Raw genomic sequence first — 27,581 nt, 5'->3', positions numbered from 1 at the left:
ACAGCCCTCAGCCCCTCACCCAGACTGGCCAGGCACCCCAGTGGGGACCCCCACCCTGAAGGGTGTGTGACCAGCTGCAAACAGCCATCATCCTCTCATCCAGGCTGGCCAGGCACCCCAGTGGGGACCCCCAACCTGATCCAGGACACCCTTCAGGGCAAACCAACTGGCCCCAACCCGTGCACCAGGCCTCTATCGTATATAGTAAAAGGGTAATATGCCTCCCAGCACCGGGATCAGCAGAGCCGAGAGGCCTCCCGGCACTGGGATCAGTGTGACAGGGGGCAGCGCCCAAACCCCCTGATCTCCCTACAGCTCTGTGTGTGACAAGGGGTGGGGCCACAACCTCCCTATCCGCCCTGCTCTGTTCGTGACAGGGGAAGGCGCCCCAACCCTCTGATCAGCCCTGCTCTGTGCCTGATAGGGGGGAGCTCCTCAACCCCCTGATGGCCCTGCGGCTCCGTGTGTGACAGGCTGTGGTGCCCCAACCCCTTGATCGGCCCTGCTCTGTGCGTGACAGGGGTGAGCTCCCCAACCCCCTGATGGGCCCTGCTCTGTGCATGACAGGGGGGAGCTCCCCAACCCCCTGATCAACCCTGCTCTGTGCGTGACAGGGTATGGAGCCCCAACCCTCTTGATGGGCCCTGCTCTGTGAGTGACAGGGGGCAGCACCCCAACTCCCCAATCAGCCCTGCTCTGAGCCCGACCAGGGGCTGCACCTAGGGATTGGGCCTGCCCTCTGCCACCCGGGAGCAGGCCTAAGCCAGCAGGTCGTTATCTCCCGAGGGGTCCCAGACTGTGAGAGAGCACAGGCCGGGCTGAGGGATCCCCCTCTCCCTCCACGAGTGCACAAATTTTTGTGCACCGGGCCTCTAGTAATACAATAAAATAATGGTAGCTGGAGCACTGAATTATAGGTAACAGTCTAAAGATATTTTCTGAAAAATCATAAATCTACTTAGTAGGTAGGCATCACTAGGTATGTCTAAGAAACAATGTGTGAAGAAAATGCCGATATACTGAAGAATAACACAGAATCATAATACTGATTTCAATCAAATACGTCCAAGGAGATCTCCCAAAAGACCTTCCTTGGAGTTTTATAGTCTCCAAATTTCTCCAGTCCCTTTTATTATCTCCATATGTGACTATTCATATCATTGTGCACTTCAAAATTTAAATTATTTCCCACTGAAATAAAACTATTGAAAGAGTCAGATATAATCTTTAGCAAAATAAGTAATAAAAGCACTGAAAAGAATACAATTGAAACAGGAAAAATAATTTCTGGAATTGAAAAACATGTTTTCAAATTTTAAAAATCAGATTAAATGAAAAAGGGAATACAGCCTAAAGAAGACAGAATTTCTAGGCACATCCTGTTGTGTTAACAAAATAAAATTAGAAATAAGTAATAAAAAATCATTATAAAAGGTAACTGCATGATAATACAGCACTGTTCACCAAAACAACCCCTGGATCAAAAAAGAAACCTAAAATAAAATTATAAGCTATAAGGAAAGGGAAAAAAGAGTACAAATTATATCAAAGCCCATGGGACATGTCTAGGGTAGTACTCAGAGAAAAATAAATGGTCATAATTACCATTATTACTCAAGAAGACCATAAATAAAGAAAATAGCATTTTTCTTGAAGAATTAGAAAAATATGATGGAACAAATTCAAAGATAGAAGAAATTAGTAAAGTTAAAAATAGTGACGAAGAAAAATAATTGCAGAAGTGATAAATAAAAAGCTGGTTCTTTTAATAGTTCAATAAAATAAACAGACTTTTCATGAGTATAACTAAGTAAAACATAGAGAAAGTAAAAGTATACAAACTATGAATAATAAAGGATTGATGTGATTAAATTGATGTGATTAAAATAATTATAATTTACATACAAATCTATGACATCACATTTTAAAATTTAAAGGTAATGAATGGTTTCCTAATGGAATAGAAGTTACCAACATTAACTCAAGAAATATAAAATTTGACTGGACAAATTACTAGAGATAAGATTAAAATATGTGTTGCTGAAACTGGTTTGGCTCAGTGGATAGAGCGTCAGCCTGCGGACTGAGGGGTCCCAGGTTCGATTCCGGTCAAGGGCATGTACCTGGGTTGCGGGCATATCCCCAGTGGGAGTGTGCAGGAGGCAGCTGATCGATGTTTCTCTCTCATCGATGTTTCTAACTCTCTATCTCTCTCCCTTTCTCTCTGTAAAAAGTCAATAAAATATATTTTTAAAAAAAGATTAAAATATGTGCTTATAGATTTCCCACCAAAAAAGGAACCAAGGCTTGCTGTCCTTGTAGCATGTCCATGCCCCTCCTATTCTCAGGCTTGTATTTTTGCTCTCTTTCTCCTAAACTCTAAGAGGCCCCACAAGAAACTTGTAACCAGGGGAGCAGCAGGCAATGGCAGTTCAGCAGTTCATCCTGGGCTAACCCCTTGAACCTGTCTCCAAGGCCCTCTTTTCTTTCACTTTTCAATGAGCTAAAAGCAGCCCCACCTTGGCCCATTTCTGTCACTGTGACTTTCACTTCTCAGTGAGTCCAAGCAGCCCAGTGTGGCTCACTTCCTTCCTATAACATTTCTAGAAGGTCAAAGCAGCACCACCTATGCTCTCTCCTGTTGCTTCTTCTATCCTAAGCCCAACCTTTGTTTCACTATCCCCAGTTTTAATAAATGTAATCTAAAAACAAAATAGAAAGAAACCAGGATCAAATGGTTTTGCAGTTCAGTTTTATCGAACCTTTAAGGAAGAGATGGCAATTATTTAAACTCTACCAAAAAAGAGAAAAACAAATTGAAAGTCAAGTAATGAATTTTATAAAGCTAGCCAACCTAAGACCAAAACCTGTTAAATACAGTGCATAAAAAATAACTATAAAATATTAATAATAAGTATAAAATCAAAATAAAGTATTAGCAAATTGTAAAACATACAAACAAATAGAACCCAGAAATTTGGCAAGAAAAAGCTATACTATGACCTAGTAAGGACTGATCCACAAAGACAAAAGTAGTCAAAATAAGGAATTCTATCAAGATAATTCATTTCTTAAAAAAAATTAAAGGAAAGAGTCCATTTCTGTCAATAGATATTGAAAAGCCATTAAGAAAAAAAAATCAGAAGTTATATCTAATGGATACAAACAGGAATAAAATGGAATGACTTGAATATCAAAAGAGCTTTTTAAACAATCAAGAGCAGTCCTCATTCTAACCATGAAATGCCAAAGTCACTTCCACTAAAACCGGGAACAAGTCAAGGTCACCCACAATCCCCATTTTTTTATTCAACAGTATTTTTTTTTGGAGATTAAAGTTATTGCAATAAGGTAAGAAAATAAATAATTAGTGTAAATTGGGGGAAGTTAAAATTAATTTGTATTTACAATTGATATGATTGTATTTGTCTAAAACAGAAAGAACTGTTTAAAAATTACAGTCAATAAGCAAATTAGAAGAGGTGGTGAGACATAAGACAAACACACAAAAATTAATAGCTTTTCTCTATTCCAGAGAGTTTTAGGGAGTATTGCACTATAGGGACTATGTATTAGCATTCTTTCTTTTGGCTTAAAAGGACATATGTTACTGATGAAAGTAGTATCATCTATCATAATCACCTATATATAGAATCTTTTCACCAATTGCTACTTCAAGCAATTGTTTCAGTTTTAATATTTTGCTGATATTTATTTCATTATTTTTTTAAATTTATCTTTATTGTTGAAAATAATACAGATATATCTTTTTCCCCCATTGACCCTTCTAGCCCACCCTTTCACCCCACCCCAGACCTTCAACAGACTATTGTCTGTGTCCATGGGTTATGCATATATGCATATAAATTCTTTGGTTAAGCTCTTCCACCCACCCACCCACCCACCCCTGCCTTCCCTCTGAGATTCATCAGTCCATTATATTATTTTTTCATTTGTACCTATGTGTGTTTTATAAATTTATTTTTTAATTGCTTAAAGTATTACAAAGGGTATTACATATGTGTCCTTTTTAATTGTTTTATAAATTTAAATTCATATATCTTCCAATTTTTTGATAATATTATTTTATCTTGTAGGTGACCACCAAAATGTCTTGATTTATATTGCTCAAACCTTCTAGAACTGATAGTTCATTTCATGTGTCAAAAAGATCATTTTCTTAACTCTGGTTCCAAGGCACACATTACAATATATACTAACTCTTCTGCTTGGAAGATTGAATTAGCTGGCAGATTTTCAAACTCTCAAAAATACACTGATTAGCTCATGCATTGTCATGCATCCCAGAACAACATTAAGATTGCTTTGAGCACAAATTGTTATATTTTTATAGCCCAAAATGCATTATATTTATCCTTTTGATGTTTTAAATGTCTTCATAATAGACACATAGCAGAATGAATTAGTCTCAGAACCCAACACTATTAATTCCGTCTTAAATAAAACTGGTTCTGTTACATAGGACTTCACCAAGAATCCTCAGTGCATCATGCCTTAAAGATAGCAAAAAGAGCAATGTTTTCATTTATAGAGAAGAATAACATTTTGTAAGTAACCTATGACTAACAATGTATGAAGAGTTCTTGCAAAAGTGGAGGAAAAGATGGCTTATTCAATGTCTGGATCTGGGGCGGGGCGGGGGGGGGTAAAATTCATAACACACATAAAAGTATGAGAGAGAGAGAGAGAGAGAGAGAGAGAGAGAGAGAGAGAGAGAGAGAGAGAGAGTTTTAAAGCTTGAATAAAATTGTATTAAATCCCTGGGCTAGGAAAAGGCTCCCTGGGTATGTCCCAAAACCTGGAAAACCCAAAGAGAAAGGGTAATATTACTACCAAAAAATATAAATCATTAACAGGGAAAGACACAATGTACAAAATTAAATGAGGTAAGATATTCATAGAAAGGTACACACAATATATTTTAAGTGAAATAAAAGTTGTAAAATGAAACTATATATGGACTATAAGTTTATTTAATGATAAAAATTTGACTATATGTATATCATTTATGTATGCATAGAACACATTACACTGGTAACAGTAAGTGAACATAAAAATGGGTGAGAAGAGGACAGTTTTATGTTTTAATTTATATGTTTATGTTTTTATTTTTAATAGGAATGAGTTACTTCTATGGTTTAAGATTGCACAATAAAGAAGATTAAAATAGAGTTCATTGTGGAAAATAACCTCTCAGGAGGCTGGTAACTCGCAAATCCTTCTCAAACTGGTAGTCATATGCCCACCAATGCATAGGCTAAAATATGGCCTTCCTCCTCAGACCCTTTCTAAGTTTAAACAAATATATCTAGGACTTCTATCAATAGTTTAAAAATAGGTGAAAAGCTATCCCAGAGTGTTACTGATATCTTTTTTTAAAATATATATTTTATTGATTTTTTTACAGAGAGGAAGGGAGAAGGATAGAGAGTTAGAAACATCGATGAGAGAGAAACATCGATCAGCTGCCTCCTGCACACTCCCTACTGGGGATGTGCCCACAACCAAGGTACATGCCCTTGACCGGAATTGAACCTGGGACCCTTGAGTCCGCAGGCCAACGCTCTATCCATTGAGCCAAACCAGTTAGGGCGTGTTACTGATATCTTAATATGCCCCCAATTATAACCACATCCACCTAAAAAAAATGTGACTATGTGTGACATACATTTATATACATTCACAAGCTATAACATTTACAACATAAAGGTTTAACCTTTATACAAGAATAAAATCAATCAGAATTTATTAAACTTTCATAAGTCACATAGTATAATTTTAATACTTCAAATTTTTGGCTACAGATTACATAGACAAGCTTAAGAAGAGGTGATAATTGATAAGGTTGTATGATAACTGATTATAAAGAATCATTCTGCAAATTAGTTTGAATGAATTTAAGATTTATAAAATATTTAAAATATTGATTATTTTTATTTTTCTTGCTTAGATACCATCCTTTCTAATATCAAAAAAAGAATCCACTCAACTTAGTTTAAATGATGGAAGAAAGTAAAATTAAAAGTTTTTTATGGATCTATTTCATTATGTCTAGATTTTCATTACAGCTTATTGAAAGAAAGCCACAAAAATTAGCATGAACATAGCTAAATCATATTTTAGTGAACAGAAGACTGAAATGAAAATGGAAAAGTAACTAAGCAAGTGACAATTCATTTTGCTTCGGTTTCAAAAATTTTAATAACAAGTTATCATTATTCATCAAACAAAAAAAAATCCAGAAAAGGGGAGACTAATCAACAGCTAAAGGAGAATTCATTGCAAATACTAGAGATTTCCACTGCTGTATAAGTATACATCCCTCAAACTCTGAATGAAAGCTAATTGATGGGGTGGGGGGACATCTAATACTTTCAACAATAAAGGTGAATTAAAAAAAGAAAGCTAATTGATAACACGTTAATAGTCATAAAACAACCATCCACTGATGCTCTACCTTTGGTGAAGGGGCATCTAGGCAGACAAATGTATAATTGTGTCTAGTGAGAAATGTTCTCTAGCTCTTGAATACAAGTATTTTATTTTAGCAACAAGCCAATTCCCACGGCAGATACACCAGGCTCTCCTACTTTGATGGCATTAATATCTAGCTAAGTCAGCTTGCTCTGATTTCCCAAGCATTAAATAAACAACTTTCTGATGATAATTTTGTTTCTGATATAGACTTATCTCAAGAAGAGAATGTTCTGAGCAGAAAATACTAACATTCTGGTCTACATGGTAATTGTTTTTTATAATATATATTATCATTCTGTTTTTTTATTTTCAAAAAGAAATTCCACCCTACTAGTATTTGATAAAATGTTACATCCTCTGTAAACTTTGAAATGCTCAATAAACAGAAGGCTTTATACCTAAACAAAGATGCTTTTATTACACCTGCACTTTCATTTTTAAAAATGTAAATGGTCAACAAGGCCAGAGAGTTATACTTAGCCCACTATCAATGGTGGATTGAATTACAAGTGCATGAACTTGTCGGATATAGTTACCCTTCTAATAAAGCTTCCTTCCCTCCCCCATCCTTCCCCCTATGTCATCCCTATTTCCAAATACAGCATCGCCCAGCCTTTAAAATAAGGCCTGAGACCCAAAAGAAAGGATCAAGTGTGGAAGTATACTATTCTGAAAGTAAATATCCACTATTCTTCCTAACACCACCCCCTAAAGACAGGGCATACTGCCAAAACCAGTTTGGCTCAGTGGATAGAGCGTCGGCCTGCGGACTGAAAGGTCCCAGGTTCGATTCCGGTCAAGGGCATGTACCTGGGTTGTGGGCATATCCCCAGTAGGAGATGTGCAGGAGGCAGCTCATCGATGTTTCTCTCTCACTGATGTTTCTAACTCTCTATCTCTCTCCCTTCCTCTCTGTAAAAAATCAATAAAATATATTTAAAAAAAAAAAAAAAGACAGAGCATACCAGGGGCCAGTATCCTAGTTCTGCACCCCTGGATGGCAGCAAGATGATTCTGGTGTAAAGGCAAGGAAGAGTCACAGTTTAAACAGAGAAACCAAAGGAAACCTTCACCCTAGGATGTGATTTTAAATGAATATAAAAAGATAGCAACAAATCAACAAATGACAAGTGCTGGACAGAACATGGAGTAAAGGAGACCCTCGTGCACTGCTGGTGGGAATGCAGACTGGTGCAGCCACTGTGGAAGACAGTATGGAGTTTCCTAAAAAAAAGAAAAAAATGGTACTGCCATTTGACCCAGTGATCCACTTCTAGGAATATATTCTAGGAATCCCAATACACCAATCAGAAAGACTATAAGCACCCCTATGTTTATAACAGTGCTATTTACAATAGCTAAGATCTGGAAACAGCCCAAGTGCCCATGAGTAGATGAGTGGATTAAAAAAAAAAAAAAAACTGTTGTACATTTGCACAATGGAATGCTATGCAGCTATAAAAAAGAAGGTCTCTTACCCTTTGAGACAGCATGGAGGGACCTGGAGAATATCATGCTAAGCAAAATAAGCCAGTCAGAGAAAGACAAGTATCACATGACCTCACTCATATGTGGAATCCAATGAACAAAATAAACTGATGAACAAAATAGATCCAGGAACAAGCATGGAACAAAATAGATCCAGAAACAGATTGACAAATCTCAGATGGGAGGTGGGGGTGGGGTAGGGGGTGGGAAGAAATTAACCAAAGAGCTTATATGCATACTAGGAACTGTGGGCCACGAGGCTGCAGAAGGCACAGGGGTGGGTCTCAACCCATCATCCATGACCCTGCCCAGCCCATCCTGTCACAGCCCTGGTCCCCTGTCTGCCGCAGCCCTGATCCTGCCACCGCCCTCCCACATGCTGATGGCCCCCGCTCACACCCACTGACGAGGTGGAGCATTGGGGCTGACGCCAGCAGCAGGTGCAAACAGCAGCTGATGCCCCAATCACCCCTCAGGAGCAGGGGGAGGTAGAGAAGCCCTCAGGGATGATCAGGGCCAGCAGCTCGCACCCACTGATGGCACCGAGTGATTGGGATTGGCGCCAGGCCCTGGCAGCGGGTGTGAGCGGCAGCTCCAGTGCCGGCTGCGAGTGCAAGCAGGGCCGGCACTGGCAGTGGGTGCAAGTGCCGGGCTGGACCACGGCATGCGGGAACAAAGAATTTTCAGTAACCACCAGAGGCTCATCCCGATGACAGTGACTGGCGCCCCGTCTGGTTTGGCACCCCCACTCACCCGCTCCACCATTCAACCGCATCCAATGCCCGTCATGTTCCGTACACGCTCCCTGGTAGTCAGCGCACGTCATAGCAACCCACTGTTCAGTTGTTCAGTTGTTCCGGTTGTTCCACCATTTGGTCTATTTGCATATTAACCTTTTATTATATAGGATATCCATAACCCCTGGACACAGAAAACAGTGTGGAGAAGCCCTGGGAGGGGGGAATGGGTGCAGGGTGGAGGGGTCAGTGGGGTGAAAAAACAGGACATCTATAATACTTTCAATAAAAGTAAATTTAAAAAAATAAAATAAAACTGCTTTCAGAAAAAAGACAGCATTGAAAATAATCCTTCTTAGAGAAACCAAGAAAGAACCATCTATGTGAGAGAGACCCAGGATACATTGATTGGTTGCCTCCCTCAGCCACCCTGACCAGAGCAGGGGATTGAACCTGCAACCCAGGTACTTGCCCTTGACCAAAAATCAAACCCTCAACCCTTTGGTGCACAGATCAACACTCTAACCACTGAACATACTGGCCAAGGCTTGGGATGTTTTATTTTAAGGCAAGTAAAACATGAATTAAAAAAAAAAAAAAACTAGTTTCCTGAGCCAAGCAATAATATGTTTAGGGCGTCAATTTATAAAGAACTATATACTCGATCTTTGTAAAGTCGACTTTGAACACATTTGACTGAAATAGACCCACTTAAATTTATACAACTATTGCATGAGGACAAAACCCAAATAGAAATATATTCTGAGTTTCTAATCTCCTTGGTTTCCCAGGAGTTGCCACCCTCGCTAAAGAGAGAACACTACCTCCTCCCTGCTCCCATAAGCTGCCACGATCATGGCCACAATCCTAGAATTGTGCCATTCACAAAATGATGAGTGGCAATCTCCCATGTGAAAACATCAGGACATGTTCATTTGGCTTGGCTGGCCTTGTGGCCTGCCTAAATCAGGCAGTCACATATGTATTTCACACAGCACTTCTTAAAGTCTGAGTGATTTTGTTCTAAATAATACAGTACCAGGTATGGGACATCAAAGTACATACAGGGCACACAGAGCTGTGCCATGCTAATTCCTTCTCAGTCTCTGTTCAACAAGGGTTCCAAAAACTCTTCTTTCAGTGTCCCCCAGAGTCGTCATCTCACCACAGCAAACACAATTATCATTCTGTATTAAGTGTCCCCTGGTGCATGACCTAGTGCAGGGGTGGGTAAACTTTTTGACTCGAGGGCCACAATGGGTTCTTAAACTGGACCGGAGGGCTGGAACAAAAGCATGGATGGAGTGTTTGTGTGAACTAATATAAATTCAAAGTAAACATCATTACATAAAAGGGTACGGTCTTTTTTTTTTTTTAGTTTTATTCATTTCAAAAGGGCCGGATTTGGCCCGCTGGCCGTAGTTTGCCCACGGCTGACCTAGTGTCATGGGAATTAAATGCTCACTCCAAAAGACAGAAACACAAAGAGACTACTGCCAATTATCCAAGAAGGAGGAAATAAAGAGAAGGAAAAAGAATGGGAAGAAAGAAGAGGAGACAAAAGACCTGCAAGAACAGATGGGCGCTGGTCAGGCCTGTGCCCCTGCCTCATGGTGGCTTTTTTTACTTAAAGTTAACCTCATTTTCACCCAGGGCAAGAAAATCACTCAGTACCCCAAGTTCAGCATGGTTTAATTTAAATATTTCTTAAATCTTCAAGCTACATAAGGGGGCAAGTTTGTTCTCATTGTTTCCATTTTCTCAAGTAACTCCAATGAATATAATTTAGGAGAAAAATAGAAAAGCCTTAAATCAGGCTCTGGAAATTTATCTACAGTGTTGTTCAATTTTATGTATAGAGTATATTGGTATATGGATAGCAAAAGTTTCTGGAAGTATATATACTCAGTTTCAATTCTGTGCTTCTCTCCCCAGCTGCCACAGTCCCTTACATTGTTCTTTGTGCAGCCCTCCACTCTTACATTCTGCACCTTCTCTCTGGGGATCCACTCCCATGTCTTCATCCTCTGGTGGTTTCTAAATCTTTATTTGCAGCCTTGTCTTCTTCTCTGAGAGCTTGATCAATACTTTAAAATGATAATGGGTGTCTCCACATGGATGTAGCACAGTTACCTCAAACTCAATTTTAACGGATTAGCCTTCCCCTCCCAAATCTTTTTCTCCTACCTAATAATAGAGCAAGAAAAGTGTTACTTTGCTTTTTCCTCACCCCACACTTAAAGCTGGTGTCCAATGGATCTCCACATGTGCATGATTTGGTAGAGTCATCATGCCCAAAAACTTTAAGCCAACCAATCACTCGGTTTTTGTCTAATCCATAAAACATTAAAGTATGTGGAAGCCTGGGGTTAAAACCAGATCATAACTAAACAAAAGATTTTACCTTTTCCTGGTCTCATATATAAGACAGCATAACATCGCCAAACTGACTAAGAATATATTATGAAAGCTGGTAAAATCATGTCTAAGGAAACACTTTAAGTCCTTAGAAATAAGAATTTAAAAATAAGAACTATTCCTTTGATAAATTATTCTAACAGTTGCCTTGCAGGAATGACAGAACTCTACACAGTAGTCAATAAATGTTAACTTTTATTGTTGTTATTATTTTTTAAATGACACTGACATGTGGCAGAATGCCCCCAGCAAAACAAAGGTCAACCAAAAAGAAAAAAACAACAAAAAACTATTAACCCTGCATTCTAGGAAATTAAAAGTGCTTGCTTTTCTTAATTAACTGCTATGTGCCAGAACATTCTAGGTATTTTGCATGTATTACTTCATTTAATCCTCCTGACAAGCCTCATCGTCACCACTCATCTATCATTTCAGAGAGGAAACTTCAACCTATCTCATGTTTAATCTAATTTTTCCACGCAGTACATGCTCCAATCACCTGCTTTATTCCCAACAGTTTCCTTTTTCAAAAATTTCCCAAAAAATCAATATTCATTTTAGATAAGTAAGAGCACATCAATGATTAAAACATAAAAAGTAAAAAGGTAAAAGATCACTCACTGTCCTTCCACCCAAAGATAACCTCTGTTGATATTTGGGTGTCTATAATTCAGAGTTTTAGTGTCTACTTAAACATATGTTTTATTATTCTCAAAGAAATGAAATCATACTATGAATACTACTACCTAACCTGCCTTTCTCACTTAACAATGCATGATGAATATCTTTTCCTGGCAATATGGATTTAAATCAACATATTTATCATATACCATGTGAACATTCCTTAATTTATTTAAACAATCCAATGTGCTAGACACTTGTTTCCAATATTTACTATTTTAGACAGTGCTAGGATGCATAGCCTTGTTCATGTAGCCTTTGGTCAATTTCTCAATTATTTTCTTAGGACAAAGGGCTTACATATTTTAAGGCTTATATGTGTTATCAAATGGCCTTCCACAAACCTTGTGCCAGTATAAATTCATTCCTACCACCAGGGTTTGAAAGTGTCTGTTTTGCCACACCTTCATAGGCATTGCACAGTAGGTGAGAGAGGGACTTTTATATGAATTCCAATTATTATTTCTAGTCAAAAATATTTAGTGGCTTTTTGTATTCAGTGGAATGATGTCCAAACAACTTTCCACAAACTGGCTTCACCTAGTTTTCCAAATTTATTTACTTCCATTCCTTACATGCTCTACTCTAAGCAGACTAGTTTCTCACTGTCATAAGGAGAACATTCCTACCTCCATGCCTATCTCACATCAGTGCCCTCTCACTTCCATCTCATTCAGGACTTTTTAAATGGTCATTTCCTCCATAAATCTGTAGTTGACTACCGTACCCCACAGTAGCCTTTGCTTCCTCTGTGCTCTGAGAATGAATATTTGACAATGAGTCCAGAAAGTCTCAGTTATTTTGTTTGTATGTTTCTAATCTCTCTAACAAGATTATAAATAAAAGGGCAAAGATGCTTTCTTTCTTTCTTCTTTCTTTTTTTTCTTTCCAGCATTAACACACAACTTTATTGATGATACACAAATGAAGTTAATGCAAATGACAGGAGGGAACTTATTTAGGATGAATTGGTTCACTGTCATTTATACAGAAGAAATAGTAAAAAATATTTCAATCTAGGCAGTGAGATATAAAGCAACAAACATGTTTTCAGAACATGTAGTGACATTCATTCATCCAGCTTAGACCTAAAGATCAACTCGGATAAATATCAGCATTGATGATACAATATGATATTCAAAATTGGTAGCTGAAAGAATTCCTTTACCATATAAACAAAGTGGAGAAAAGGAATAGTTTACAATGTGTGTTGCTTCTAAACTACAAAATCAAGAAGTTATTCCTGGCTGTTTGGAAACATATGCTCAGCCAGTTTGGCCATGAATTTTCCAACTTTTACTTTCACCAAAAAATCATGGTGACTTTCTATCCCCAGAATCTTATCAGCACACACTTGAAATTCTTTTAAAAAGAAAAAAAGTGAACCTTGGCTAAACTGACTCTGAGTAGGTTCATTTTCTTCCCATTTAAAATTGTCATTTATGTTCTCAAATACAACCAGAAGTTTCAGAATAATCTCTTTGTTCTCCTTCTTATTAAAGAGGGAACCCAGTGAAGATGGTACTTGGGCCCTGAGAAGTTCTCTAGTCATGGCTGGATTTTCAGCCAAATTCAAAAGGAGTTTCAAAACCTGAAATTTGGTTTCTTCATTTCCTGCTGAAAATAAACGAAAAAAGTCTGAAATTGAATTAGCAAGCATGTGCTGATACTCATTAGTAACAGTCATATTTGTAAGCAATCTTAGTCCAGCCAGCTGCACAGATGAGTTCAAGCGAGAAGTGATTGTGTCATCACACACTTGATTCATGTATATCTTAAGCCTGCGCTGATTTTCAGCATTCACACTCAGGTTATTCAGGACAATTAAAGCCTTTTCCTTAACGATGGGATCCCGAGTATTGAGAATCTTTGCAACAATTGGGAGACCACCCAGATCACGAATAATATCTCTGTTAAATGCATAAGCAGCATTGTTACCCAGAGCAATTAAAGCTGCTTCAAGAATATAAGGCTTTTCAGACATCTCAACCAAGCAAAGAACTTTTTGCAGCTCTTGAGGGGACAAAATAGTATCATCTGAGTTGGGAGAAGCCCGTTTCTGAACAGCCCTTCGAGCCCGGGTAGCCCTGGCCCTTGCTCTGGCCCTAGCTCTGGTCCCGGCCTCAGTCCCAATCCGGGCCCAAGGTGGGTACCATACTATTCCCTTGCTTTCACTGTTATCATCATCATCATCAGACCAGTCATTGTACCTGGCCCCAGGACAATCCCCAACATCATCCACATCCCCAGGCCCACCCTCAGCCATTTTCTCTTTGTTCTGTTTTCTTCCCCGGGCCAGTCGATAAATGCAATAGCAGGCGCCAGCCCCAATCACCAGTCCCGCAGTCACCCAGCCTACTTTCCTGGCGTAGCCCATGCAATCGTCCCTGACAATAGCAGGGACCAAGGAACAGAGTAGTCACGCAGGCTTGGGGAGAACTATGGGCTTGGGTGCCGGTCTGTGGATGGTATTTGTCTTCAGCCACTTCAGGGCCACAGTAGCTGATACCCGAAGTGAACCTAGAGGTGGAGGAAGAAAATGGGGTTTGAGTTTCTCTTCTTTTTGTGTTGCCCCATGCATGGACTTGCACAGAGGGACAGAAGAGTAGTAAATGAGTACTTGGTAGGAAATGTAAATTGTTAATAAACTCTCTCTATCCCTCTCATTTTACCCTCCACCTACGCTCCCGAGGCCAAACTCTCCCCAGCCTAGATAAAGGCAATGGAGCCCATAGTCTCTGCTAGGGCCTCAGCCACCCTGACCTAGGGTGTCCCCAGAGAACGTCACCTTATACTCACCTCCTCCAGACAGGCAGTTTGCCCCTTCTTCCCTCCCCTGGAATTGTGCCACACCCAACAACCCTTGCAATCTGCAGAGAGACCAGAACCAGTGAGAACTGAGGGCTTGATTGATTTCATTCCGTGCTTTCCTGATTTACTTTCAGGTTGTCAGATTTTAAAAAAACAAAAACAAAACAAAACAAAACAAAAAAACCCTCTATGTCATCCAAAACATGTACATGCCTGCCCCTTCCTTAGCCTGAAATGGGAGGGATGTTGGGGAAATAAGGTAGGATTGGGTGAGCCTGTCCAACCATGGCTGATTTCCAGCCCCTCCCCCATTCCAGTCAGCCCCCACGCCCACACCGACCTCTACAGATCCAAGGAAACTTCCTCCCTTGCTTCAAGTGGTGCCACCTGCTACAGCAAACCTACAAGATGACAGATCGAAAACATGGAGACTAACTACTGTTGAGAAAGGAGGATTATGAACAAACTATCTGATAGGTTTCCCTTCTATCATTCTCTCCCACCCTATCTAGCCCCGCTCCACACACACAGCACACAACGCATGCCATTTTGCCACAGCCCCAGGAGTGCTACAAACATACTCAGACTTAGACCTAACCTAGATTATTGCCATCTCTGGTTTCTCCCCCCCCCCCCACCGCCACTCTCAGGGTCCCCAGATGGCCTTACCCTCAAATCGACCTTCACTGATCAGGGTTAATTTCCTTCCTCTTCACTTGTCTGGCGTAGAGCCACAAACTACGGAAAGACTGGCAACCTGGGAGAGGCTCGGATCCACTAAACAGCCAGGACGACAGAGCTACAGTCAGAAAGACGGGAAACAGCAGCTACCGAGTGCTTGGTGGACGGACCAGTCCCCAGAACATGAAATTCCTTTCTAATTCGGAGGCCTGGTTTTCAAAGGTTTCCCACCCCTATCACCCCACTCCCGGTTCTGCTGACACATCACGTTGCACCCCCACCTCACTCCCCATGCCCAACCTTTCCAGGTCGGCACTGTCCTGGAAGACAGGGGGCCAATGCCAAGGCCACAGCTCCCTTTCCGGATTATGGTCTCGGCTTCCAGCAGATTCCCACCTTCTGATCTCTGGGCTGCTCCCCAAACTCCTCCCTGGGCACTATTTCGCAGCATTGAAATGGGCTGCAGGCAGGACAGATATCCTGGAAAGCCAGTGGCGAGTGGGAAAGACTACGGAGGCGCCTCAGGACCCGCGACGGTCTCCGCCCAACGCTCTGGACCGCCCCCACTTTATGGAAACTCCCAGGCACTGACCTGCTGTGATCCGGGACAATTTCCTTCTCCTCCTCCTTCTTCCCTCAGCCACAGGCCCGCTCTCCCTCAGAGCAGTGGGTAGCTGGTACTCAGACGGAACAACGACCAGAACAAGAAGGACTTCTGCACACGTCAGCTCTTGGTCACGTGAGAGCTACGTCATCCACCAACTCTGGTCCCCAATTTCCCCTCCCACCAGCAGTGCGGCAGAAGAGGACCCGCCCCCCTACATTCCCTCCCCCATACCAGGCCTTGTTACTCTTTCTTTGCTAATCCCATCTCCCTGTGGTTGAGTTTGCCTTCCTCTGATTGCCAGAAACAGACAGCATCTTCCCCTGGGACTACTGGCCACTTGTACTTTTTGAAAAATTTGCTTCTTCGTTCTCTAGGCTCCTGGGACAGCAGCAACCTCTCCTTCCACCTCCCCTCCTCCCAGCTATTAATGTCTACCATTTCCTCTGAAATCTAGTCCCAGATCTGAAACCAAAAAATAACTTTGGAAAAGGAGACCTGGAGTGAGAGTAAGGTTTTTACTTCCTTAATATTTTTTTGTTCTGCCCTTTCTCGCCCCCTGCCTGCATTCTTTTCATGAGAAAAATTACTATAAATCTATTTTCATTTGAGAGAAAAAAGAGTGGGAGTTAGGGAGTGGGGTTGGGTGCATGGCCTCCAAAAGTCCCACATTTTCTCATTTGTGGGCAGTGTTATACACTTCACTCAAAGCAATCTTAATGTCTTCTGGGGCCCAGCAGATAACACAGCCCTGTATAAGCTAATCTGTGTCTGAGGATGTATAAATCTTCGGACTAGGCAAGTCTCCTAAACAAGAGAGCTACAGACTGTCACTTGCATCAGTTAGCAAAGAAGGGGCATGGAGCCCTCAGAAGCCAATAACAAAGAAAATATTGAGTAGAAACCACAACTGTGTAGTGGTTATCTGTCAGATAAACAGGCATGCACAACTGACAAAATGAGTGGCATACAAAGAACATTACAAAATATATTTGGGTACAAATAGAGAATATCATCTTTAACATAGGTGTTAGAGGAACACTGAGAGCAAAACAAAATTGGCTGAATTAGCATCTATCAATTACTGGGGAACCATTTCAACTGACTGATTTAATGAACTCAGTGATTCACCTACAGCAATGATTGAACATTTTTATATTGGGGAAAGTAACAAAATAATGTCAGAATATGGAGTCTGCTGTAGGCTATTCCCTAATAGTTCAGATATAAGGTTATTATCTGAGTATAACTGTTTAAATCCTTAGACAATATGGGAGTAAATCAAGAGACTGAAAGTTTGGGAAGAGGCAAAACTCCAGGGAAATTCATATAACTGTAACTTTTGGGAGGCAGTACTAGAGAAATGACTGAAATTTAGTAAAAAGAAATCAAATCAACTATATTATTCTGTGTTTAAAGAAATATCATGTGCATTGAAGGGGCTCATTTAGTCATGGAGTATATGAAAAGGAGAGTCAGAGGAAAGTATTGGTAGTTCCCACCCAAGCACAGTCTGGAGGAGAGGGAGTCTTGGCTAAGATGACTGGAACATTTAGCTTTTCTTGGCAGAGCTATCCCCATGATGTGCAAGAGTACTTCAAGCCTCCTTAGCTGCAAGCCATCTCTTAAGGTGAACCAATATTCTTGCTCTGATTGCAGGCTCACAGCAACTTCCTGAGGTATGATTTCCCAAATAGTAGTTTGCCTACAGGAAAAGAGTGGGCTGGTAAAACTGACAGAAACCTCCAGTACCCCTGACAAATTTATTTCTCAGGGTAAACTATTTAGTCCTAACTCCTATTGAGACAACTTCCCTTATGGCCTGATTACAGGGAAAGGATGCAGAGAGCCATGGTTTGGACATTCAGATCTAGATTTATATACAAGTATCTATGAATGTGGGTCTTTTTTTGACAGAAGCATCTGCTCTCAGCATACAGACAAAATCAGTGGTTGATCATGCAACAATGAGGACAAGACCCTGAACTGTAGATGGCAACTCCGTGGAGTCCTCTCAGGGAACCAGGTAGCTTTGGCTTAGAAGACAACCTATGCATCACCATTTTAGAATTGTACCTCTTTAATGTTCAGTTAATGTGAAAATTAAGGTATGCTGTGGTAAATAGGTTCCCAGCCCTCAGTCACAGCTGGACAATGGGTTAGTATCCAAAGTTGCTAAAAGGCTCCTGCAAATCAACAACATCTGAAACAGTTTAAATTTCTCTCAGAAAAGAAAGTGTATTTTACATACTCTTCATTTTCTACAGCAAAAGAGTGGGCATTGTACACAGTACAGACCAACTGAAAACTAAAATTTATGTCTTGAACCTTGATAAAAATTGCAAGTTGGTGGAACTATGGCATCCTGAAGATGCCATAGACCCCGCAGAGCTAATCCTGGTTTTCAACATCTTCTCATTGTTTGAGTTCACCAGGTTTGGTTTCTGTTGCTTGCACCCAAACAAGATCAACTAATACACAATGTAAAAAATAACAAAATCCAAAAATAATATAGATTAAGATAACAATATTCTATAATTTAATTTTCTCACCCTCTATAATGTCTTTAGTGTTATCATCTGCCTATCTTTTTTTCCAGACACTTTGTAAGTTACAGGTCACATATGACCACATACTGATTAAAGCCAGAAGGGTCCTTTAGATACTGACTTCCCATAGCCTTTTGCAGGCTCAGGGACTTTCAACAGGCATGTCTGAGGAAATGCTTAAGGATTTTCCTTTTTCACTTTTGAAATGGTCAGGCAAATAACATGCCCTTAAATATTTGTTGGTGAATGTATAATGGAAAGCAAAGTAGATTTTAAGTGCTAGTCCCAACATTCCTTGGTAGGAATTGTAAATCAAAATGACAAAGAAGTAAGAGAATTGAAAGGGTTATTATTCCCATGGGGTTTAGGAAGTTTTATGAAGGGAGTGGATTCAAACAGGAAAGGTCTGACAGAATGGGAAAATGGTGGTCAGGGGTTATACACTGGAACAATTGGAAAATATGCCAAAGGAGAGAGTTATTGTATATTAGTAAGGAGAGGTAAGAGCATAATGTTTGTCCTTGAAGCTTTGTTAAGCTTTTACATACTCCTAAATTCTTTCTCATGCATATATTTAAAACAAATAAAAGACACATAAGTATTTAGTAGCCAAAAATTGAATGATGGACAGTTGAACCTTCAAGTTCTGTTTGTACAGCTTAATAAATAGAATTCACTTGTCTATGATAAAATAAAGGATGAGAGAAAGAACCGTATAAGGCAATGATGGCAAAACAAATGAAGTAGGAGTTTAGAGAAAGGGAGTACAATTGGTGAGTGAGTATGCACTATAAAAGTTTGAGGAAAACCAGAACGTTGTGACCTGTTCTTGACTTCTGAATATTCACCAGCAAGGCACTCTGGGCTCCCTGGCTAATCTCCTGAAAGGGCCTCCCCCCACAGGGCCTCTCACTTGGGGAGCTTCCTGCTGGGGTGTCATATTTCAATGTTCTAAGAAGGAGGCTGCCTTAAGGGTCTATATTTAGCATATGACTCCCCAGCAGAGACAGCTGGATGTCTGGGGACTAATTTCTGCATACTCTGTCCCTGAGTTCCGGGGATTATTCTGGGGGGCTTGTAGGGGTGGTTCAGTGAAATTTTAACAAAAGACAGCAAATGAAAAGGTCTCTTTCTTCTGCAAACTGCTTGGGATTCTGTGAACTGTGCTTTTTGTGAGGGGAAACTACATGGATCTCAGGGGTGTTGCAGTGATTTTCAGACACCCACAGACCCTCATTACTATCTCTACTGGAAGATTCAAAACACTAACCACTGCTTGAACGACAAAGCACATGAATGATAGACACCAGAGATATCGCACGAGGCTCATAATCAAATGAAAAGTCCATCTATTGAATCTCACTTTTATCAATGGGATAAAAGGGAATTCTCTAATTTCTGGATGGGTTACACCATGCAAATTCAGAATGGATTTTAAATAAAGACCTTTGAATGAGGAGCAGGCTAATCTGTGAAGTTAATAATTTGTAAGGTACATTTGAAGATATACGATTCATTCGAATTTGGGGGTCTACATAAAGTCTGTCCTTTGAAAGCCATCCAGCAATCTTCTCAACCTTCCTAATGCTGTGACCCTTTAATACAGTTCCTCATGTTGTGGTGACCCCAAACCATAAAATTATTTTCGTTGCTACTTCATAACTGCAATTTTGCTACTGTTATGAATCGTAATGTAAATATCGGATATGCAGGATGTATTTTCATTATTCATGACCCACAGGTTGAGAACTGCTGTATGAAGATCTCAGTAATCTGATGCCTAATACTATGAGTTCAGCCAGGGAGAAGAAGGGATAGTAGTTCACTTATCTAAAATACAGTGGGGCCTTGACTTATGAGTGTCCCGACTAAGGACTTTTTTGAGATACCAGCTGTCAATCGGCAGATTTTTTGCATTGAGTTGATAGACTAATTTGAGTTAACGAGCTCCTTAACGAGCTCCTTAACGAGCTTGATCTCAGAACGAATTAAACTCAGAATTAAACTCGTAAGTCAAGGCCCCACTGTAGTCATAATGAAAATGCTGACCACCTCACTATAGATTCATATTGTCCATCAATTTATAAATAATATCAAAAACATGCTGGTTTTGTTTATTAGGATATGTTTTTAAATTTTAATATGCGGTTTGAAAGTTGCTATTTCCTGTGCAGTCAGAGAAAATATTCTTAATGCAGTACAAATTAACAACCAAATCAATGAGGCCTCCCTGTTAACTGGGAAATCTTTAAAAGTGTAGATACAGATACTTGAATTCTTTTTTTTTTCTAAGTGGCATAACTTTATTGTATTTTCTGATTACAAAATAATGTAGCTTGAGTCAATAAAAAAATGAAAGGAAGGAACAATTAGACTATAACTGAATCAAAAATATTAATAAAAACATCACTACTACTTGGGCTTCCTTTTTTGACTACACACACACACAATTTTGGTGTAGTGATTGCATGTGTAAAAGGGTAGAAATTAAGGGAGGGGAGGCGAGAGTTTTGGAGCCAAGGAAACGGATAAAACATTTCTCCAAGAAGTATAAGTAAACGGTAGACCCAAGAAAAGGTGCTGCCCCTTCCTGTAATTAGAGAAAGGCCAATTCAAATACCAGAAAGCCATAACCACTTCTGGCCTCTGCTATTGTTATAGAGGAAAAGAGTGGCGGAGACCAGTTTGATGGGGGGAGGTACGGGGCAGGCTGGCGCCTGCCGCACAGCTTATGGGAGTGGAAATTGGGAGCCAGAGCTCACTGGTGACGTGATCATCACGTGACCAAGAGCTGCCTAGAGCTCAACTCCTTGCTAGTCGCTTCTGTCTGGGTACCAGCCCCCCTATTACTCTGCAGGTTTATGAAGGAAGGAGGAAACTAGCCTCGGATTGTGCAGGTCGGTGGGAGTGTGGGCTCAGCTTGGAGAGAGGTGGGGGTGGGAGAGGGCCAAAAATGCCACCGATCCAGGTTCGGGCAGATTGGGTTTGTGTCCCTTTCTTACCTACTTTCTAAAGAGCACCCCCAACCCTTCCATACCTTGCCCATTTTAACAGAGAACTGTCCTATGCAGTGCGTGTGTGTTTGGGGGTGGGGGGGAGGAAGCTGGGGCTGAGGGGAGTGAATGGCGGTTACTGAGACTGCAAGGAAAGAAAAGGCACACAATCGGGGCACTCTTGTTCTGAGTGCTGCTCAATCCACCAAGAACTCCGTCTTCTCAGTTCCCTGTCTGTCAGCAGATTTTTAGGTCTGTTGGCCCATAGATCGCCACAAAAGTCGCGGAGGGAAGCAGCAAACTGTCTTGGGACCCTGCAGGTCGGTGTGAAAGTGGGATGAGCCCTGGACACTTGGTGGCGAAAGGGGTGGGGGAGGAAAGAGTGTTGGGATTAGAGCCGGCCAGTCCCAGTGGCCCTCTCCAGGCCCCTTCTTTCTCCACACCCCTCCCATTTCGGTGCAGGGAAAGGGGTGTGGCAGCCTTTGCTGGGGAAATGGCGGAGGACAAGGGGGAGGGGGCGGGGAACCCCGCATAAGGAAAGCTGGAAGGGTGTGAAATATTTTCAACTCAAAGGCTGAAAATTCAGAAAAGCAAGCATTGTGAACTGTGTTCTCAGTGCTGTTCCATCCACTACACTTTCAGTTCTTCATTGCTGGCTGTCTTTCCATCTGTCATTCTGCTAGACTGTCCATCAAGCACTGTGGGAGGAGCACTGACAACAGAAGACAAGAAGAAGGAATTTACCTGACTTTGGCGGAGGTTGGTGGGGGAGAAACTGCCTGTGAACCTTTGGGGATAGGGGTGTGATGGAGGAGGAAACTACCTGAGGGTTAGCCTCTCTATGTCATCTTACTGGCTATCATAGCACAACCCCAACTCTTGTCCTTCTCTGCAAGGCCTGGAAGAGAAATAGTGGGTCCTGAGGGTACAGAGAAGATGATGCACACACAAACATCGAAGAAATAGTTTCCTAATAAACCACCTCTCTAAACCAAAACTCAAAATCCATTCTGTCTATTTGGTGAGGCACAAACTTAGGCTCAGCCCAAGGTACTGAAATTACTTTTTCACCCATAGATTCATCACAAGACAGCTACAGGAGTCTGAGAGAGGCTGAAGATCACTGCTCTCCACCATTACAGAACCTAGCTCTAAAATTCCTCTTCAATCAGGTGGAGAAGGGCCCTCTCCTGTCCTTCCACAAGGCTGGCACAGACTTGAACATGGGCCGGGCTCGGGAAGTGGGTTGGATGGCGGCAGGACTAATGATTGGAGCTGGTGCCTGCTACTGCGTTTACAAACTAACCATAGGAAGAGATGACAATGAGAAACTGGAGGAGGAGGAAAAGGAATGGGAAGACAACCAAGAGGTGGATGAAGAGGAGTCCCAGATGTGGTTTGATTTTATAACTATGGCTCGGCCCTGGAATGAGGATGGGGACTGGACTGAACCAGGGGCCCCTGACGGAACAGAAAACAGGCTCTCAGGTGGGGGCAAGGCCAATCGAATACACCCAACAAGACAGCGTCCATTCCCCTATAAACATAAAAATACTTGGAATGCTGAAAGCCTTAAAATTTTCAGTTGTGCTCTTGGCCTCTCCAAGGGTCCTTTCATTCAGGGAAAAATGTTTGCTCAGCCCGAGGATGCTGATTTTTCATTTAGCCACAATATCAATAGTCATTTGTCCAGCCTCTCCATTGTTGGAAACACGATCCCCACTCCCGACCCCACCGTGAAGCAGGCTTTATGTGCCCTGGATAACGAGAGTGCCAGCGTGGAAAATCAGGGCCAGATTAAGATGTCCATCAGTGAAGTGTGTCGGGAAACTGTGTCACATTGCTGCAACTCATTTCTGCAGCAGGCCGGATTAAATTTGTTAATAAGCATGACAGTTATTAATAACATGCTTGCCAAATCCGTTTCAGACCCGAGGTTTCCTTTGATATCAGAGGGAAGTGGATGTGCTGAGGTTCATGTTTTGAAACAGTTGATGGGTTTGTCTGAAAAACCAGTCTTGGCAGGGGAATTGCTGGGTCCCCAAATGCTGTTCTCATTCATGTCCCTCTTTATCAGGAACGGAAACGGACAGGTTCTGCCGGACACCCTGGCCTCTTAAAAGACCATCCCAAACAGAATGGGACCAAATCTACCCAAAACCCGTTTGGGGAGCACGCACTTGTGTTCTCATTCAAAGACTCTGCAGAGGGTGCTATAGAAGACCCAGCCTTAGCCATCACCACATCATGGGGTGAAAGTCACACTTGCTAAATCGAGGACCACGTTACTATTGGCGGGGCGGGGGGTCCCACTGAGCTCTGAGTAACTTCTGGTTGTGCAGTCTACAGGTAATGTGCGTTGTAAATTACTTCCTTCCTTCTTCCTGTGGTAAAGGGCTCATTGCAGCTGCCAGCTGTGGACAAAGCATCAGGAAGGATGCTTGCCTTTGGTGGTCTCCCTGTCTAAGCTGGACTGTCTTGTGGAGACCAGACACATATCGGAGCTTGTGCTGAAAATGCTGTTGTTGCTGCACACGTCGAATTCTTTTTCGTTTACTCTTTCTTCTACACCAGCCGATGGATGGTGAGCCCATTCATCAGAAAAGTGCACTCCCTTTCCATGTTCTGTGCTGACTTAACCTCATCCACCCAAGTCTACATTTGTATGTTTCATCAATAAACTTGTGTGCTTTGACTGGCGAAAATGAGACATGGTACTTGTCCTTGAGTTGACAGTGTGCATGAGGAGAAAGACAAAACTGCCGGATAAATGCGAGCTGGGTCAGGGAGGAGGGAAGGGAGGCATTTGCTCTGACAAATGCACTCTTATCAGTGCTCACAGGAGGCAGGGGTAGAGATGGGCGGCAGTGTTCAGGAAAACCTCAGCAAGGGGTTGGGGGCTGAGGGAAGGTGAGGGCATGGAGGGGGTTTGGTGGAATTAGGATAAAATGTTGGGAGGACTGAAAGAGACAACACCTGTGAAGCAGGCAGCACAGTGCCTGGCACCTGGCACCTGGCACCAAAAAATCCCTTCATGAAGGTGTCTTTCCTTGACTGCCAGCCTAGAGAGGAATGTCGGTATCCTTGGTTTTGTCTACACATCCTTGGGGGCCACTGGGCAACCCATCCCTGCACATTTAATGGACGATTGCAGCAATAATGGTTTCCACTTGCTGAGTGTCTACTTTGTGTCATTCTCTTCTGGGAAGCTATTGTTAAACCTACTTCCAGAACCCCTCCTTTCCTTGGGGTCCCAAGACCAAATTCCTGGCAGAGTGAGAAGAGTTGGCTGCCCTGGCTTCTCTTGGTTGAACTACCTTTCTGCACCATCCCTGGAACCTTCGGTGGGATCCAGGAAGAGGAGAGTGGAGTTCTCCACCAACTTCCTGTGGGGGTCATAGGGCAGACGCTGGGGGTGCTTGGAATGGCTGTGGCTATTCCATTGATCAAGAGACACATCCTCCCCTCCATCCAAGCTCCCAATACCCCTTAGAGCAGCGGTTTTCAACCTGTGGGTCACAACCCCTTTGGGGGTTGAACGACCCTTTCACAGGGGTTGCCTAAGACCACCCTGCACTTCAAATATTTACATTACGATTCATAACAGTAGCAACATTACAGTTATGAAGTAGCAACGAAAATAATTTTATGGTTGGGTCACAACATGAGTGAGGAACTGTATTTAAAGGGCCAGAAGGTTGAGAACCACTGCCTTAGAGGAAAGGAAGAGCCCAGCTCTAACCACTGAACCACTTCATTGAAATGGGAAACTCGTTTCCAGACCCACATCAATGGGCCTTAGACCCTGTGTCGCCGAAGCCGGGTTCCCTGCGTGTTTTGGATGTGTCAGGCAATGGCCCTGTTCCTCAAAGCTCTGGCCAGGTCAGTGGACAAGAAGCTTCCCTTCGGCAGTAATGCTTCTGTGTCCGTTGCCCTCTGCTGGTCTCTTGGGATGCTGCTCTGGGTCACTGTGCCCCAGGCATCAGTGCTCACTAAGTGTTCTGCCTCCTGATTATGCTCCACAGGGAGTGTAGTTTTATTTTAGTTTTTCTCCCTTTTCCCGGAGTTTGGTTTGCAGGTGGGTTACAGCTCTCCTGCCTGTTCCCATTGCCCTATGCTTCAGGCTGTCTAGTGGGCATTGGTGCTTGCCAGGGCCCCGGGGCCATCTCAGGGATCCTCCACACAAGAATGGGGATGCGACCTCTTCCCAGGTCTTGGTACCTTGGACGGCTGGCACATGATTCGAGGTTGCAGTGACACCACACCCCCAATAAGGATCAGCGCCCTGGGGCTTTTTTGCTGGCTCTGGAGCCCTGTCTTGTTTCCTAAGAGCTGGTAATGCGACCATCTTTTTCTCCCAAGCAAGCCTCGGGTGGCCTGGACAATCTGTTTTCCAATCTGGAGGGTTGCCCTGCAGACAGTCCCTGCATCCACCTGTCCCCGTGGTGCAGTCAGCATGGCCCATGCTGTCTTCAGTGACACCTTACCGCTCGGCCTCTTTAACCTCAGCACAAAGGCAGAGAGGTTTCTCCTTCCTCCTGGCTCAGGATCCCAAATTAACACACGCCTCCCTGCTTCTCTGCACTCTGCTGAATTCCCCTTGTGTTATGCATCAAGACGTTTCCCCCCAGGCCTGAGGAAGGCACTTGGTGCTTGCAGGCCACAGCTGACTCCCAACACAGGGAGGGCCTCGGAGACTTTCTGCCCATCTCTGTCACAGGGGAGCCTGCCTGCATTGAAGTGTCTCCATGGTGTGGCCTTGGCCCGGTCAAGAGCCTCCTCTCCACTTGCTGGCACTGCCCTTCCAAAGATTCTCCCTGTGTCTGGAAGCTCAGCCCTCTGGTATGCCCTTCATCCCTTGGTGGGTTGCTGTGCCAGGGCAGGAGCCCAGTTCCCAGTGGATTCTGCCTGCGGACATGGAGGGGAGTCCAGAGCATGCCTGCCAGTCATGGTCCAATTAAGATATTCAGATGCTAGCCCAGCCTGTGTTGCTCAGTGGTTGATCATCGACCTATGAACCAGGAGGTCACGGTTCAATTTCTGGTCAGGGCACGTGGCTGGGTAGCGGGTTCCATCCCCAGTGTGTGGTATGCGGGAGGCAGCCGGTCAGTGATTCTCTCTCATCATTGATGTTTCTCTCTCTCTCTCTCTCTCTCTCTCTCTCTCTCTCTCTCTCTCTCTCTTCCTTCCTCTAGGAAATCAATAAAAATATATTTTTCAAAAAAGATATTCAGAGGCCATCAGCACTGGAAAGACTCTGGCGCCCCCTCCCATACTGAATTAAAAATGAAACAGTAAGAGACCTCCAAGCACAAAACTTACCTACCTTCCTGCTGCAACTAACAGGGATTCTTTCTGGGTTTCCCAATGGTAAACAGTTGACATGGTCATCAAAGCTTGAGCTTGTCACACTCTGTGGGGAGGTGTCTGCCCTAATGGGGCTGCCCCAGCCTAAGCTGTCTCCCGTGTAAATATGGAGCTGCTGCCACAGCCTGGCTGCCTCCTAGTCGCAGAAAGGGCCTTGGCTTTTCTTCTTATTCATCTCATCATTACATCTACATTTGGTGCTGTAGATACCACATTAACTCCCAGTGCCCTCCCAGCCTGCTGCCTCTCCTGGGGAATCTGTGGTTTTACAACCTGCATTTCTCTCCCCCCCCGCCCCCCCGCCCCGGACACACACACCATAAGTGCAGGCAAGGTTGCAGACATCCAGCTTCCCAGCTCAAGTATCATCCAGCTTCCCAGCTCAAGTATCATCCAGCTTCCCAGCTCAAGTATCATCCAGCTTCCCAGCTCAAATATCCAGTCCCAAACTCTGCATCCTCACCGTGGCCCTATGTGCCACTCTGAAAGTAGTTTCAACCACAATTCTCTCACTTTGAAGTGCCACCCACAGTCAGGCACAGCACTCACCAAGTCAATCTCCAAGCTGCCATAGCACCATTTGGCTAAGAGTGACAGCTGGGTGGAGGGCTGGCTTCCTGCTCCCTTCTAGGGGCCACTGATTGGTATGGGATCCAGGTGGGTGCCACTCCAGAGTCCAGGACAGTCTTGCAGAGGATTGGCCAAGGCCGTGTCTGCTACACATGCTGCGTGCAGCACCTCACACTCTGTGGCA

The 27,581-nt window shown here is 42.7% G+C and overlaps 2 protein-coding genes across 5 annotated transcripts; one reads left to right on the top strand and one right to left on the bottom strand.

Moving 5' to 3' along the window:
* Nucleotides 1-11,319: 11,319 nt before the first annotated feature.
* ARMCX3 (armadillo repeat containing X-linked 3) lies at nt 11,320-16,051 on the bottom strand. 4 transcript variants are annotated; one of them, XM_081080938.1, is made up of 5 exons: nt 15,907-16,051; nt 15,303-15,410; nt 14,974-15,034; nt 14,622-14,692; nt 11,320-14,342 (listed from the first exon to the last, which is right to left on the bottom strand). In XM_081080938.1, the coding sequence occupies exon 5, from the start codon at nt 14,197-14,199 to the stop codon at nt 13,060-13,062; it is 1,140 nt and encodes a 379-aa protein (XP_080937064.1). In that variant the 5' UTR covers nt 14,200-14,342; nt 14,622-14,692; nt 14,974-15,034; nt 15,303-15,410; nt 15,907-16,051; the 3' UTR covers nt 11,320-13,059. The 4 variants fall into 4 exon arrangements, with proteins under 4 accessions (XP_080937064.1, XP_080937065.1, XP_080937067.1 ...); XM_081080939.1 differs by having other exon boundaries at nt 15,303-15,432; nt 15,907-16,024; XM_081080941.1 differs by lacking the exon at nt 14,622-14,692.
* Nucleotides 16,052-22,143: 6,092 nt separating this feature from the next.
* LOC308511367 (protein ARMCX6-like) lies at nt 22,144-24,161 on the top strand. Its single transcript, XM_081081397.1, has 2 exons — nt 22,144-22,219; nt 22,538-24,161. The coding sequence occupies exon 2, from the start codon at nt 22,684-22,686 to the stop codon at nt 23,578-23,580; it is 897 nt and encodes a 298-aa protein (XP_080937523.1). The 5' UTR covers nt 22,144-22,219; nt 22,538-22,683; the 3' UTR covers nt 23,581-24,161.
* The last annotated feature ends 3,420 nt before the right edge of the window (nt 24,162-27,581 follow it).

The sequence above is a fragment of the Myotis nattereri genome, assembly GCF_964212035.1.
Source record: "Myotis nattereri genome assembly, chromosome: X".
NCBI lineage: Eukaryota > Metazoa > Chordata > Mammalia > Chiroptera > Vespertilionidae > Myotis > Myotis nattereri.
The sequence above is the reverse complement of the archived record's forward strand: the minus strand, read 5'-3'. Positions and strand labels throughout refer to the sequence as shown.

Coding starts and splice junctions, on each gene's coding strand:
- ARMCX3 (XM_081080938.1), bottom strand. CDS start 14,199: ATGGGCTACGCCAGGAAAGTAGGCTGGGTGACTGCGGGACTGGTGATT.
- LOC308511367 (XM_081081397.1), top strand. CDS start 22,684: ATGGGCCGGGCTCGGGAAGTGGGTTGGATGGCGGCAGGACTAATGATT.